This window comes from Sprattus sprattus (genome assembly GCF_963457725.1).
Source record: "Sprattus sprattus genome assembly, chromosome: 13".
In the NCBI taxonomy this organism is placed as follows: Eukaryota; Metazoa; Chordata; class Actinopteri; order Clupeiformes; family Clupeidae; genus Sprattus; species Sprattus sprattus.
The window spans coordinates 18307158-18323216 of NC_137911.1; the positions used below are offsets into that span (position 1 = coordinate 18307158).

Here is a 16059-nt window from a genome sequence, read left to right on the forward strand (position 1 = left end):
AATTTCACTGTTGTATGACGTGTTTCTCAATAAACATATTTGAAACACAAGATTGGCCATTCACAATGGCATGTAGTGGCTGCATAATTTTGATTGGCCATTGGTGGCCATTTTGTGAGGCAGCCAAATGGAACTTTAGATGGACTTTAGATGGATGAAATGTCATGAAATTTGGCATGCACCCAAATACTATGGTAGTGATGCAGCTTGTCAGCTTTCATAAAGTTTGAACCTTTACATCACAACATATTGACTAGTGAAGCGGTAGTTTTTTGCATTCACTAGATGGCACTACTCCACAAATGTCAATGCTTGAGGCCAACTTGCCATAAAAAAAAAAAAAATTGGTTCAGTCATTGCAATGGGTCAGCTGCAGTGCTCCTTATGATTGGTTCGTGTCAAAAGAATATGGTAGTGATGTTGCATGTCAAATCTCATTTGAACCTTAACATTACAACATACATTTGCTAGTGAAGCGCTAGCATTTGCATTGAACATTATTCACTTGGTGGCACAACTCCACAAATGACTCATTATCAGTCAGGCACCTCCTAGAGGCCAACTTGCCATAATCATTTCGTAATTTTTGACAGAACGGTTGTCTAGCTATTGCCCAAAAAGTCCTTTGAGCCTATCCCACTTCAGGGAGCGTTAGCACGAAGAAACACGCCTACCTAGGGATACAAAAATGAAAAAAACAAAAACAAATAAATAAACATTATAACTGTGGATGTTGCCAACAATTCTGACCATTGTTGACTTGATGAATGTCCATAGCAGAGTTTTTTTGTAAAATGCTTTTACTTAATATCTGTTTATTCCTCAGAATATGATAAATACATTGTACATTCTTTCCCACCAATGCAAACATGGATTTAAAAGAAGCAAAACATTGCAGTAGCTTTATGACCAACAGGTTTTTTTTTCTGTAACAGTACACAGATTTCCAACAACCATCTACTTACACTGCTTTTTTATCAAACCAAGTCACTTAAGGCAGTTTAAGATGCTAGTCACATGACTGATCAAGTTTAACATGATTAAATCAAAAAGCCCCTTGCCTTAAGTTAATGGGAAAAAGCTATAAATACACTGTAAGGACATTAGCATGTGTAGGATATCCTAGAGGGAAATATACACCATCAAACTTCCACACTAATGCAGCAATATATAGGCTCATGTTCTGAGATAATCCCCACATTTTAATCACTTTGTTTATACCCTCTTAGATAACAAAATGGGGTGGCATTTATTTTGAAAGTGCTTTAAATGCTTAACATAACCATGAACATTACAGTACAAACATGCTTTTTATTTAAGGATTTTTCTCCAAAGAGACATAAGTGCATTCACTCATTTATAATCATTCAAAGACATGCACGCTTGCACACAAATGCACCAATCACTCTCATGGACACATGTGCACACACACACACACACACACACACACACACACACACACACACACACACACACACACGCTAATAATCTAACATATTAGATCAACCAACTAAAAAGCAAAGCTAACACCAACATCACTTGTAACATTTAAAACAGCATCAGATTTAAAATGACATTTGGTGGGTCACTGTATTTCAAGCAGATATTTAAAGTCCAACATAGAATCTTTGAAGTAAAAGCATCTGACTCTCAGTCTCATCTTTTCGAACGTGATAAAGAAGACCAATGGAGCCTGGTATTGCTTCTACAGAGACCCAGCTGGCATTTCAAAAGAAACAAAAAAACATAAAACTCATGACAACAGAAACACTAGATGCCGCAACATTCAGTCTGTGTTCCTCTGAGGCGAGGAGGCGGCATTGTGAGTTCATAGCCCCTCGAGGTAAAGCTCAAGGCTCAAGCCTTTCAATCCAGGCCGGATCAGCAGTACACTGACCAGTATATCAGGTTGAAGATGATATAGGCCCCGGGGAAGAAGCTGCGGGAGTACTTGTCAATGGTATGAGTGTTCTTGATAATGCGAAAGGAGCGCAGGCCTTTCTTCTTGGTGGTGGTGGACTCACTGCTCACAGACAGGTGCACCACCATGTGCTCCTGCTTCTCGGGCTCCTCCTCGTGGACCATGGGGCCCTCGGTGTAGCCTGCCAGGCTGTTGGTGTCCGCCTCGCTGTAGGTGCCGTCCCCCATCATGGTGCCCGTGTGAGACATGCCACAGGTGCAAGGCAGGGACTGCAGAAACATGAAGTGGGGGAGGGGAGGGGGCAGTGTGGTGTGGACAGATGGTGGCAGTGAGAGTGCTGTTAGTACACAATGCTTCAGTTGTGTCTCTATCCTGTAGCTTGAAACATGTGATGAGTGTCAATCAAGGCTAAATCCCAACCCCCAACAGGAAGTGATTGGTGGAGTTGATCTGGCACAGAACTGGCAGTACCTGGGCCAAAACATGGTTAGATCTCTTCCAGAATCAGCCTCTAGATGGGACTGTAGCTCTGATAGTAAAGCATGATCCTAGCAAAGCCAGTCTCATGAGTCTGTTCCAGAAAACAGATTTAGGTCTACCAATGGGAAAAGAGAAGCACTCCATTTGCTGTAATCTACCAGAAAGCATCTGACTCTGGTCTGGCTGTAGCCAGGGTTGGGCTCCACAGTGGAGTGTAGAGGAATATATAGGATTTAATTAATTTGAAGAGAAAAAGCATGATAGGCAGTATTTGGGCTACCAATCAGTTGGGATGTGTTTATCCACAGATCAATCTGCAGGTGGAGAAAATCAACAACAGTGTAAAAATGAAACCTTTCTGCTATAATCTGCAAGAGAAAAGGGTGTTGGGAGGTGTAGATGAGAAACACATTTGTTATTTGTTGCTTTGTGTCATTGATTGTGTACCTCTGTTGCAGATACCTTAGGTTTCATTACCTGCAGGTACCAGATGCATTTAAGAACTGGCCACACCCCTCTCTCTCTCTGTCATACACTCTGCAACTGCTTACCTGGCAGCACAACATGCAGCTTACACTCCACCTATCCTTTCCCCCTTTACAATAATAAATATAGTTCTAAATTCACTTTGAGGTTTTTCTGTTCTCGTTATATTGTAACGAAAGTAAAACCTATGTTAAGAGAAGACAGTTTGTTGTTTAAACACAGAGGTATTAATGTGATGTTGAGAGATATGGCCACTGAGCAAGGTCCCCTAACCACTAGCCTAAGGAATTTCACATCTTCCTTGTGAATGATTGAAATTCCCAAACATGGGATTTTTTTTTCCACTTTTCCAATGAGGCGTTTACCTGTTCTCTCATCCTTTCTCTGTACTTCCTGCCTCGTCGCTCCTCAACTGTGGTCAGGTAGTTCACTGCGGCGTACTCCAACACGGACAGGAACACAAACACAAAACTGACCCACAGGTAAATGTCCACTGCCTTGATATAGGAGACTCTAGGCATGGAGGCATTGACTCCAGTAATGATGGTGGACATTGTGAGCACAGTTGTGATGCCTGGTGGGAAGAAATCACAGAAAACTGGGGTCTGAGGATATGTGGGGACTTGTACTGATAATATACATACATGCATATGTTTTGTTCTCTCTGTGTTTTCAAGTCTCATCTTGTCCTTTAAACAATTAAACAGTCTTTATATCTGAGTCAATAGCCTAAAAATATATAACAAAAATATATTACTAGAACAGTCATCCTCTACACAGCATCAGTAGGGCTCCTAGAGGCCAATATGGCATAATAATTGAATAATATTTAATTCAATAGTTTAATTGAATAGCTTTTGCCAAAAAAGTGATTTAGACTACCCCACTTCAGGGGGCGCTAGCATGAAGGGGGAAGCCTACCTAGGGACACAAAAAGGAAGAAAAAAGTCATCACTAGGGCCACACAACAGCTCGTCCGTACCTAGAGAGACTCTGGCTGGCACTGCTCGGCGGTCGATCCAGAATGATACCCAGGACAGCATGACCATCAGGGTGGCTGGGAAGTAGGTCTGAAGCAGGAAGAAGAAGATGTGTCTTCGCAGAGTGAAGTTAATGAACAAGCGGTTGTACCAGCCTGGAGGAAGAATACACACATATACATGCACACACACACACACACACACACATACACTTACAGTTAACTTACAGACATCAATACACGTCAATTTACTTCTGTCACAGACAATATAAGCCCAGTCCATATCTTAAGCGCAAAACAGAATGGAACCTAACCCAAGTAATTTATTTTTCCTTTTTGTGGTCAGCACATCTAATAAACAATTTTGTTGCTTATTACTGGTATAACTGGTTTTGACTACTTGTATTGCGTTTTCATCCTGTAAAATTGTCTGTATGAATAAATCCAGTATGTATTATAAAGAAACATATTACATCTGTGTCTCCTTGTGTGTTTGTGGTGCACCTGTGCTGCTGTAGAAAGCCAGCCGGGAGGTAGTGTGGAACTTCTGGATCATAAACTGAGACAGGGAGATCCTCTCGTCCGTGCTCAGCGACTCGTCCCCGCTCTTCCAGTAGAGCATTAAGTCCTCATCCGTGTAGGCGTCTGACAAAGACAAACCCCAGGACTTTAGGGCTCTGACTTACATTCGGGATGAAAGACATGGCTGATCGGCTCCGGCCGATACAATATAAGAAACAAAGAAATAAAGGAAGGCTGTACTCACAGCTTTCAAGCTCAAGCGAGCAGGTCTGTGAATCCAGGGGGAATCTGCTGAAGTCCATGTTACAGGCTGCTGTTACTGTGACCCTGCACATAAAAAAAAACACAGACGGATGAAGAGAGCCTACACCAGTCCAACCACACACCAGAAATGATACGAGCAAGGGTAAATAAACAGCAACATCACAGACATCGCACAGAGAGAGTCACACAGCGCCTCATACAACATCTCCCTCATGAAATATTCATGAAGGAGAAGCATTAACTTAAGAGCACAATTGCCTTTGCCACGACTGAATTCATTCACTTGGGCCTGTAAACATTGCTTGGTAGGCAGCCAAGATGAACTGGGCCAGTGCCATCGATAGTAGACAGGTCCCCTGCAGTGGGAACACACTGTCCAGCCACTGACCAACACGCTACCCGGGGCCTTGACCTTGTTCACTGGTAGACTCACCACACGCCACAAGCATTTTTCTAATTTTAACAGTAACACAGGCAACATGGAAATGTACCTGAGTGTGTTTTTTTTTGTGTTTTAATCAGCAGTAGCTGTAGCTATTTTTTAGGAGCTTATTACAAGCTGCATACATTATGGCTTTGTGTATTTATGGTCATAACAATAATGATAAAAATATACCTTATATGCATTTTATAAATAACAACATCAAATGTACCAAATATGGAAGTCATAAACAATGTCATGTCAATCCACATAATGCCACAGGATAATTTGCATAGTTGCAGATGGTGTTTCTCATGTAAATAATGCATTTTTTGGCTCATGAATAAAATAGCTCAGCAGAGATATTCAGACAAATATATGGACAGATATCTCTACCTTAGGCTGTAGAGCACGTGTCCATCGGGAAACACGCGCAGCATGATGTTGTCAGTGGTGGTGTCATGGATGAAGGACCTCTTGGAGTGGACGAAGAAGACGTCAGGCACCCAGATCTTTTTCACCAGGCGGCCGTCGAAAGTCATGCTCTTGTTCGTAGTGCTGGTGAACGACAGACGCTCGTCCTTCCAATAGTGTCTCAGGTACAGGGTCATGGTGAAGTCCTGTGCAAGAAACGGTGTCGCATTTATGTTGTTTGCTTTGGACAGTGTGTGGTGTCCCCCCCCCCCCCCCCCCCACATTAAATGTACGCACATCCGCCCAGCAACAGCGGAGGCTTCTATGCAAAGCATGGCATGATTGGGAGTGGTTGGGCATTCAGCATTTTGACCCGAAGTGGGCCAGAACACTACCGGAAGTGGGCCAGAACACTCCCCGAACTGCCAATGCTGATTTAAAAGCATCAGTTTTCTTAGCCACAGCGACCCCATGTTAACAGGTCAAGCTCCATTCACTAAACTCAATATGAACTATCCTTATATCTCATCCTGATTGATGAGACATACAGTACGAACTACATATGTAACTGAAGGAAAAACATATGGCATAGCATACAGTACGTACTACATACAAGAATATAACTGAAGAGAAAACTGCCATGTATGGCATTGCATTTGATGTACAATATGTACATATACTATTCAAGGAGACTCTGAGACAAGCTGAGGCATTGCAATCTCCATTGATGTTCACAAGCTGGTCTCTTGAAAACCAGGATTATTTGGACAAATGTTGTCCTTTCGCTGATTAAACCCTCACTCGCCTCAGCCTGTGTGTGGGTGCAAGTGTGTTTGAGCAGGAATTTGTGTGCAACAGAAGTCCCAAGTGTATAAGCTTTCATGGAAATTAAAAAATCAGTGAAAGAAAATGAAAAAAGCGTTTTCTTCACCGGTCAAGCACAATGCTTGTACAAACACATTACTGTATTTGCATGGCCCTGAAAAACTTCAAACTGCATAGCCAGCAAAATATGAGCGCAAATAACAAACAGACATTTCAATTTTATATTGAAATTGTAAAGACATTTAAATTGTATATTCCCCTTCATCTGAAATGTGCATTTCAAAACCCCTATAAAACACGCAGGCAGGCGTGCACTAAAACATACATCAGCTATAGATTTTTCCCACAATAACAAGCAAACAATGGTGAGTTAGACATCAAAAGGGTGCACTGCTGTGCATCAAGTAATCCCATGCAATTTACACGGGCAGTTCTTGATTTTCTATTTGAAGAGACACGGCTCCGGACACAGCTATGGCAGTGCATTCACATTCTGTTCATCACCCTTGACAGCTGGGCTGGAGAGGGACCTATTCTGCACTTATGCCATGCTAAATCACTAAAGCTGATCATCTTTCTCTCTCGCTGTCTCCATCTTTCCCCCAACGTTACATAACGGCCAACATTTGGAGCTGCCCATAATTATGTATCGTCAACAATAGTCCTAAAATGTCTTTGTTACATCACAAAGAGGCTTTCCCACCAGGGAATACAGAAATGAATCTGCATCAGAGCCAAGGGTGTCATCTGTCAAAGCTGGGTAACACTCTAACAGAAAAACAAGAAATCCTCCTCTCCATTCTCCTTTTACATCCCTTTGCACAACTAAAGGCAACGATTTCAGGGACAGATGTTAAAAGCCATCTCCAAAGTTTTTAGTATCTTATAAAGTGTTACTAGAAACAACTTAAATCAAGGCCCATGAATTGGAGAGCAAAATGACTAGGGCCTGAAGGTTATAAAGAATGAGTCATTAACCTACCATATCTACTTCTGAAATGCTATCCAAGCTTTCCACTTGCACGTCAACTCCAACTGGAACTGCAGGGCCTGAAATAGAAAGGGGGGGGGGGGGGGGGGGAGACAATTCATATGTCACATACTACAGCCAGGCTGACAGGTTTGAAAGTACATCTGTGCTGGAGCTGACAGGGACCCAGTGACCTGGACCGTAATAAAATAAAATCTCTCATGCCTCTGGCAGTTCTGACCCTCAGGGCAGAGAAGACACAAGTCTGCAATCTTCTCACTGCCCTAAAGTGACCTAACAGTGCCATGGACATCTGAAGGCTTTTCTCCTCCTGGGGACAGAAAGCTCTCGTGTAATGCTGACTTTCACTTTCATCGTAGATGTCGACACAGACAGACACTGAGCACAGCGTGATTCTGTTCTTTTGCAGTGGCTAACACTCGCTAACACTCTCAGCCTCTCCATCTCAACTTCATCTCATCAGGATTATGGGTTATGAAGATAACAGACACCTCTAAACCCTGACCACAGCCTGAGTGGTCGACAATAACATACGTACATATGGAGGCAAAGCATGCAGGTTAAAGGAACGATTTAGATGAGATTTCCATCTCTTAGATTGTACAGTAGACTGTACAGTTCACCAACTGTAATCCGATTAGATTGGCAGCGAGACGGCTAAAGTATAGATAGCAAAACATACCAGTTGATGGCTGCCTCAACTGATCTGATATGTTCAGGAAAACTAGAGTAGAATGCTTTTACTCTCCACGATTACGCGCTGATGGTTTTACCTCGGTGTGTATGGCATCTAAACCAAGTGGACATGCATCCATCGCTGACAGTGCATGGTATGTAAACACTGTGCCTGAAAAATTGCAGAGGCATTCAGTCACATTTCTTTCCCTTTGCTTTTAGAGGACATAGAAGAATCCGCTTCTCTTATCAGTGACATTTTTTCAAATCAGCTGAATGACAAACATAGAAAGACATTCCTGGGAGAAATCAATATTTACAGACCAATCAACCCCCTGATGTGACATTCCTGTTTATCTGACCTTGTCTGAAATGGCTGTATCCATGAAACTAATTACATTCCAGTACAAAAGCTGCAGAACATTTATGATCAATTCTTCACCGTGATGAATTCCATCCTGTTTCACAGAGTGATATAAATTCTGCACCGGCAAATCAAAAACAGGTGCCTCTGTACCAGCACAAGGACACCAAATGATTTGTTTTCTTTAATTTGTCTGTTCCTGTGCACATATCGTTTTCTCTTATCAAAGGGAGCTGGGGAAAGCCTGCCTGTCCTTCCATGTTTGGCCAGTGTCATCGTAGGCAAACAGCTGTCAGAGAGGCGTGGTGAGGTGAGGGATTGTAACATGTGCTAATCCACGTGGCCAAGACAGCAGAAACTGCCAGATTAATCTCGTCAGTCAAGCTACGCCACGGAGATACAGTCAAAGTCGGTCCCAGATGGTTGCTGCTAAACCGGCAGACAGCAATGTTTAAGCTAAGCTTTTCTCTCTCTACCCATATCCAACAAAAATCGAAAAGTTAATACAAAAATATGTGATTACTATCTTTCATGCTAGGTCCCTATGTGGTAGGACATGCCATTTCAGTGATTTACAGTGGATGACTGCCATGGCTCTTTGCTATTGGCCAAGAGTGTTTCTGCTGATAAGCTGTGGGCAAGCTAAATACCATGCTATGCATTCTCATGTCAGTGTGTGGTAGACTGGGTGGAAAATGTCACACGTTCTGATACACTCCTTAGCACAATTTGACGATAATGATCTCAGCCTAATTCTGTAACGGGAGATGGTTAATACTTTATTATTTTTCACATGCCAAAAATATCAGCAACCCCAGGCAATACTGACCACTTGTGAAAAGCCTGATATCACTACCCCTCTTCTGTTACGAAAGCAATCTTCACTGAGACCAATCCATCATATTGGCTTATGTCAGCGAGATGTTATGTCCTCAACATATAAATATATAATGACTATACTTAATCTATCAGTCACATTATGTTCCGAACACGTTTCATGTCCATTCTTACACCATGTGCTTGATATGGATATTTGAGTGCTCCAGTACATGTGGTTTAGCCATAAGCTTAATGCATACAGTGAAAGCTATCTTCTCACTGGATTAACAACAAACTCATTCTGGTGCATTTTCCATCACTTCTCACTAAGAGGTCATGATACATCCTCAGAGTGGGCTAGCAAAGGTGTTTACTTTACCTTTCCTACTCTACCCAAAATGCACCTGTACAGTGATAGCTGCAGGAGGTCACAGTCCATCAACACAGAAGGAGCTGCTCACAGCCACTTTACCAGCACTTGGATAAACTACCCTACATCTAATGAGACAGTAGCCTGTTGGTCATATTTCTGCTGACTCTGGTGAGTTTTGGGAGCAACAGACAGCCTAAGGTTTGTAAGGTGGGGGGACGGGGGGACGGGGAGGGGGGGGGGGGGGGATGGGCACATCATACAAACTTGTGACTCAAGAACACCCACCCACCCCCACCCCTCTGCCCAACATCCACACTACTGCTCACCACCCTGAAATGTGATGTTTTTACAGAGGGGACAGCCGCCCTCCAGAAACACACCCACCCACACATCCACATCGGCGCATTTCAGTGGAGGGGGTGGCAGCAGCGGAAAAACTGTGTCTTCGCCTCAGGCACCAAACGAACCAGAACCACCAAGGAGACAGAGGCAGCGACTAAGAGCCCAAACCTGAAAACACATCACATTCTCACACACACACACACACACACATACACACACACACACACACACACACACACACAAGACTGCTGCTTCGCTGCAGCCTGTTATCTTTTCCTTAGCGGACACAACTGTGGGAGGATGTCTTTCACATGATGTGCATCAATTTAGCGAGGCAATGTTCAGCCCACCTGCAGAGCCAGCTGCAGTTCCCCAAGATGTTTACTCACACACACACACACACACACACACACACACACACACACACACACACACACACACACACACACACACTGGCTGTACTGCTAACCAGACAGAGAACAGGTCAGTGCACTGCGTCAATAAGTCGATACGAGCTTCTTATTTTCCTTACCTCGCACAGCTCGGAAAAGGCTGAACAAAGCACCTAACAATCGGCATTAGGTGGAGTTTCCATGGTTCTGCAGCCCTGAGTGCCAACTTTTAAGTCCTACACAAAGAGCAGCCTTGAGCCCATCTGATTTCATCTGAGCCTATAATACCATCCGAGTCATCAAGCAGGAAGCCTGGAGGGGTCCTTCATGAAACCTCGCAATATATCTGCTGATACACAGTGTGAAATTACAGGCAATGAGGCTTTTTTTTAATTTTCCTTTTTTTGTCAGCGCTCGCACTGTGAATACACACAGTGCACTGGGGCCAGCGTGCGGGCAATGCTGTTTGAATAGTCTCATTAGTCATACCTCATTCAATATGATTAAATCCCATTGTGTTACTGCAGGAAGCCACTGCATCACTTGGACAGTAGTAGAAAACACACCTTTGTTATGTGAGATATCCCATACTTCAATCCCATCCTATTCCATACCGTCACTTAAAAGACAGATTACATAACACCTAATTTATACTTTCTGTTTTCTATTATAAATCATAAAACTTAATTACTATTCTTTTGCTGTTCTCATGGGAACAACCCACTCCTATTGATGATTTATGAAATTCAATCTTTGTCGGTATCTGGTGGCATTATCTGCCTCCAGTGCTGGGCTCAAATAAATGAACTGAGCCACGGAGCATCTGCTGTAATCTGCAGCCTTAACATTGGCTTTACAAAAGAGAGTCGAACAGAGAATGTACCTTTCCCCTTATCAGCCCAAGACAAAGTCTTATTCGGCACCGTCATTTCCCATTGGAGATTGTGTCAGTGCACTTCCAATAGAAACGATGGCACCTTTTTTTTTTGCAAATTAAGAAACCGTATGCTACAAAGTCACAGTGGAACAGTAGAGGGGAAATTAATATTTAAGGCAATATTAAGAAGAATTGTGCAGGGATTCAGAGGTAATTGAGGGGTTGGCTTTTACTTACAAGGAGATAAAGGAGAAATTATCATTAAAGATTCCACATTAAAAGCCTTTTAATATGCACTCAAGGTTGTTCCATGGTTTCAGTAAAAGGATTTCTTGCTAGTGGAGCTGGTACAGTGCTAGAAGTGCTATATGGTGTACTGTTATATTGTACGAGTCAAATGACCAGATAAGCCTGCCTATGATCTCAGCAGGCCCTTATTGTACTAATATGAGGAGCTGTGCAGGGGGGTGTAGCCGCAGGATGTTTTGACATGAAAGACAACTAGATGAAAGACAACTTGTTTCAGTCTCATTACACGGCCACATTGTACATGGGATCAGAAACAGCAAGCTATTTTGGCACCGTTTCAGCAACCAAAAATGACATAATCTTGACACGTCCCCAAATGCACTAAAACTATATTACAGCCATCTTCCTTTCTCCTGGAATTTTGAGAGAGAAAGTAAGACGATTTGTACATGGCTTCAGGTAAAATTAAGTGGTTGGCCACCGCACAACAAGAGATTTAAAGAGTCTGGTACCATATTAAGGGAGGATTTATTACAAATTAAGAGGTGTTTGGTTTGGGGGAAGATAGAGATTATGTTCAGTTTATTTTAAGGGATTTCAAGGACTTGCTGCTTCACAGTGAAACACTAATGTTGGTGACATCCATGTGGAGCATAACCCAGTTGGAGTTCATGCTTTGCTTAGTCAACATCCAGAGGGTCTTTCATTGGCGCAACTGGCAGAGCAAACTGCTACTGCTAAACTGCTACATGAATAGAGGTACAAATGTAAATGTCTTACCTCCGAATGCTGGCCTCATGGTGAAGTCATGGTCATCCACACGAAGAATTTGCTCTGTCTTCAACTTCTTAGATTTGGTGACATCTGGTGGCTTTTTTGTCAGTGCACTATCAAACGACATAATCAAGCACACCATTTTATGAAATCATATTGTTTCAACATCAAAGCCTGTCAGTTGTTTTAGTTCGGTAATTGGCATCCTCTTGACAACACATGTTGAGGCAGTGAAATGTTGTAGATCTACATGTTTAATACAAATAATGTGACATTTTACAATGTGAAAAGCAGAAGAAACAAATGTCAAAGCTTTTTTTTTTTTTGCTGTCAAACCCTCATCTGTTATTTACTTTCAGGAGGATGAAACAGGCACAATAAATCCTGTAATACCTGATGCAGTCAGTACTGGAGTTGGAGTATACAGAATCAACACAGTTTACTGCTGATCAGTTATTGTTCATTTTCAGTGCAACCAAAGCAAGCGACTCAGGGGCAGACCCCACCTGAATCCAGTACAGTTTCATACTGCTAATAACTGGGGCCCTTAGATTACAGTAGTATTAACTGGTTAACAGCGGTGAGTATGATTCTTCATATTAAATGAAAACATTTTTTTTAATACCACAAATGAACTGTTTGTGGTGAGAAAAACTATGGTTTAGATCCTGACAAATCTTTTCTGTATAGGCACCACCTCACAGACATTAATATATCTCCATTGTGGTAGATGTTGTGAGAGGCAATGTTAAAAAACATGATTCAGATTCATGATTAGGAAGCGATTTCCATGTTGAGTTAAATGCGGAAGATTACACTGTCTTAATGTGATACCGCTGCAGAGCGTTAAGTACATACTGCACCATGTCAGCGCATCACAAATGTACACTGGCAGATGGGCAAAACATGCTGGTGACACGTGGGTCTTTGGCCGCGGGTGAAGTGCACAAGTGCACTGCATTCCCATTGATGAGCTGGGCAGGGGGCACACACTGTCTGGGTCATGCCAGTGTTGCCGCTCCGCTCTAGGTCCCAATTAATAAGGTGTAACGCGCTGTGAGCTCAGGGTAATTATCTGCTGGTGGAATAACTCGGTACGGCTAATCATTAAAGACTATTAAAAACGCTAAAGGGTTTCAGAGCACTAAAGTGTTTCGAAGATCACTAATTGTTATAAATTGTCCTCTTTATCTTTATATCTTCCTCGTCATCATCAAAATAAACTATCCAAATGGCCTTGTGCACCAACACTTTCACAAAAAACACCACCATTGTTATTTATTTGTGTCATGAATGTCATTATCATCTTAAATCATCAGTATCATCATTAGCATCTTCATCATGATCATCATACTGTTTTTTTTTTCATATAGAACAACATAACACATATGTTGAATTATGTATTGAAAGTTGAAGTGAATTTACTCAACTACATAGCGTGAACATAGTCTGACATTTTTTTAGGGGGAAGATACGCAGATGAATCAATGTCTACACACTTACGTGCCATGCTTCTGGGTTTCCACTGGTCCCGTGACTCCCGTCCACCTCTTTTCCCTAGTTGCGTGTTTTCGGCATTCGCCGACAAGGAATAGGCAGAGAACGAAAAACAGCAGTTGTATGAGATAAGGCATCATGCGTTTCAGCTCACGTATCCACAGGTTAGTCCAGAAACCCCATCTAGTCCATGTGAGAATCGCAGTGGAAACAGCATCATCTTCACCTTCAAACACATTGGAAACGCTACAACTTGCATTGCCAGTAGTCTGCCTGTGGTTTAAATATCACCGCTGAAGATGCTGGTGCGCTTAGCGCCGTCCCCCGCTTGTCATTGGTTCACAGCTGTACAGCTGTTCTTTAGCGCTCAGACCGAGAGCTTCTCCGTGCCCACATGGAGAGCATCGCAGCCCAGCCAATGCGAGAGCACTGCTAGCTTAGCCTACGCATCTGGACACAGCCTTCAGTTGCTGGAGAGCAACTAAAAAAAAAACTAGGATTAGCGCGCATACGTAACCTCAGCTATCGCATCCATTAGTAGAGTGTTTGCTCATGCTGAACCCCAGCGAAAGTAATGACACAACTCTCCACCATCGACGGTGAGCCCCTATGTTGACCCTTGCAGACGGCAAGGTTTCGGGGTACGATTGAGCGAGTAAGAGGAAAGATGTACGTGGGAAAATAATTTGTTTTGAATATATATTGCCATATCAGCTGGATTGACCGTTCTTAAGACTTGAAGTGTTTACAATGATACACCAAATCATTAATTAGACTGAAACACTCAAATTCAACTCCAAGAGAGATGTTTGAAGCGTAGATTTGTCTTTGGTTTCCAGGCTCTCTCTCCTGAGGTGTCACTGTCTTTGAACTGCACCAAGCAGAGAGGTGGTGGGAAAGGGGGTGTTTTCAGGACTATGAGACATATGGGTATAGCCTAGTTCCATGAGGAGGACGCCCCGAGGGAACCGCATCACACTGGACCCCAGTGCAGCAGATGGCGAGTCTCTTTTTTCACGCGCTTTTCCGCCCACTCTGCGCGGGCTCGGCTGCTGCTGAGGCTCGGCTTATCCTGGATTTCACAGCAATTCGCTGCTGCCACGCCCTGTGAGCTCCGCTCCCTGGAAGTCCGCAACCGATCTGAAGCATTGCCAATCTGAATGATGCGTTACGTAAAAAGTTGGTCTGGCCTTTCAATATCCAAGGGACAAAATCCGTCCTTTGGTTTTATGTAGCTGGGATTTCACCGACGCGTGCCAGTCTCTCTCTCTCTCTCTCTCTCTCTCTCTCTCTCTCTCTGTGCGTGTGTGTTTGTCTTTGCGCGCGCGTGTGTGAATGTGTTAAAGCTAAAATATTTAATATTCAAATGGCAAAAAAACACAACAATGCTTTCAGTGGCACTGCTAATAGTTGAACAGAGTTGTGTTTTGTGTGTAATTATTCTGGCAGTTTAATGCACCATTTTCACGCAGTTTGAGACGGAAACAGTAGCCTAAAGACAACTCGCGGCATGCAGGGCCCTTTCGTCTGACTCACATGAACATTACCCCCACCCATTAAACCCCACTGTTTGTCTATATGAAATCACTTTTATGCGAGGTCACACAGGGGACATGCATATCCCCAGGTTACCCAAGAACTCGCATTGATAACGGAAAAAAAAAACATTTACGAGATTTATGTACACAAGAATTACATTTAATGTGAACACCATACTGTTTGACAAGTTGATTGATATCAGACAAACCATATCCGCGTTCGTTTGGGTAAGCCAATGTTTAGATAGGCCTATAAAGAGTGGTTTCTGTAGATCGATTTTAAAATTCGATAAATTAAAGTTGATTCTACATAGCTCTCATCATCCTCTTTCAACTTACTCCATATGGTCAGCAACAGGAGATAACTCTTCTTCCACCTCCTCAAGCCTCGCCTGCACCTTGTTGGAGTCTATGGCAGCCCTAAAATCGTATGGTAAGAAGTTTTGAAATTTGACACAGTGATTGAGGACAGAAGCCTACCCTGATTCTTTTGTACTAAGATTCGTGTCTGCACCTGGAGCGCTCTAGCGCCACCAATGTGGGGAATAACCGTTGATGTGTTTGCCTAAAATAATTATTGTGTCTGGTAATACCTTGATAAAATACAAGGCTGAGACATGACACTTTAGTTTATGCGGCAGCCATATTGGATTTGATCAAAACATTTAAAACATTGACACAGGCCACAATTTCTTTTCCAAATTTTCACCAATTTTGCTAGAGATGATCTTCCGACCAAGCCTCACAAGTTATTAGACCAATTTTGGATTTTCAATACCTTTTTGTCAGTTACAGCCAATCAAAATTGGCAGCAAAGCTGCAAAACTCAAACTGAGATCATATCTCAGCAACTATC

General features: G+C 42.7%; 1 protein-coding gene across 1 annotated transcript; it reads right to left on the reverse strand.

Annotated features, from left to right (window-relative positions):
• Positions 1–1881: 1881 nt before the first annotated feature.
• Positions 1882–12265, reverse strand: gabrr2a (gamma-aminobutyric acid type A receptor subunit rho2a; the record flags this gene model as incomplete). Its single annotated transcript, XM_080850623.1, has 8 exons — positions 12175–12265; positions 7295–7362; positions 5470–5693; positions 4633–4715; positions 4371–4511; positions 3870–4022; positions 3268–3461; positions 1882–2190 (listed from the first exon to the last, which is right to left on the reverse strand). Exons 1-8 carry the CDS (start codon positions 12191–12193, stop codon positions 1882–1884), a joined length of 1191 nt encoding a protein of 396 aa, XP_080706749.1. The 5' UTR covers positions 12194–12265.
• Between the last annotated feature and the right edge of the window lie 3794 nt (positions 12266–16059).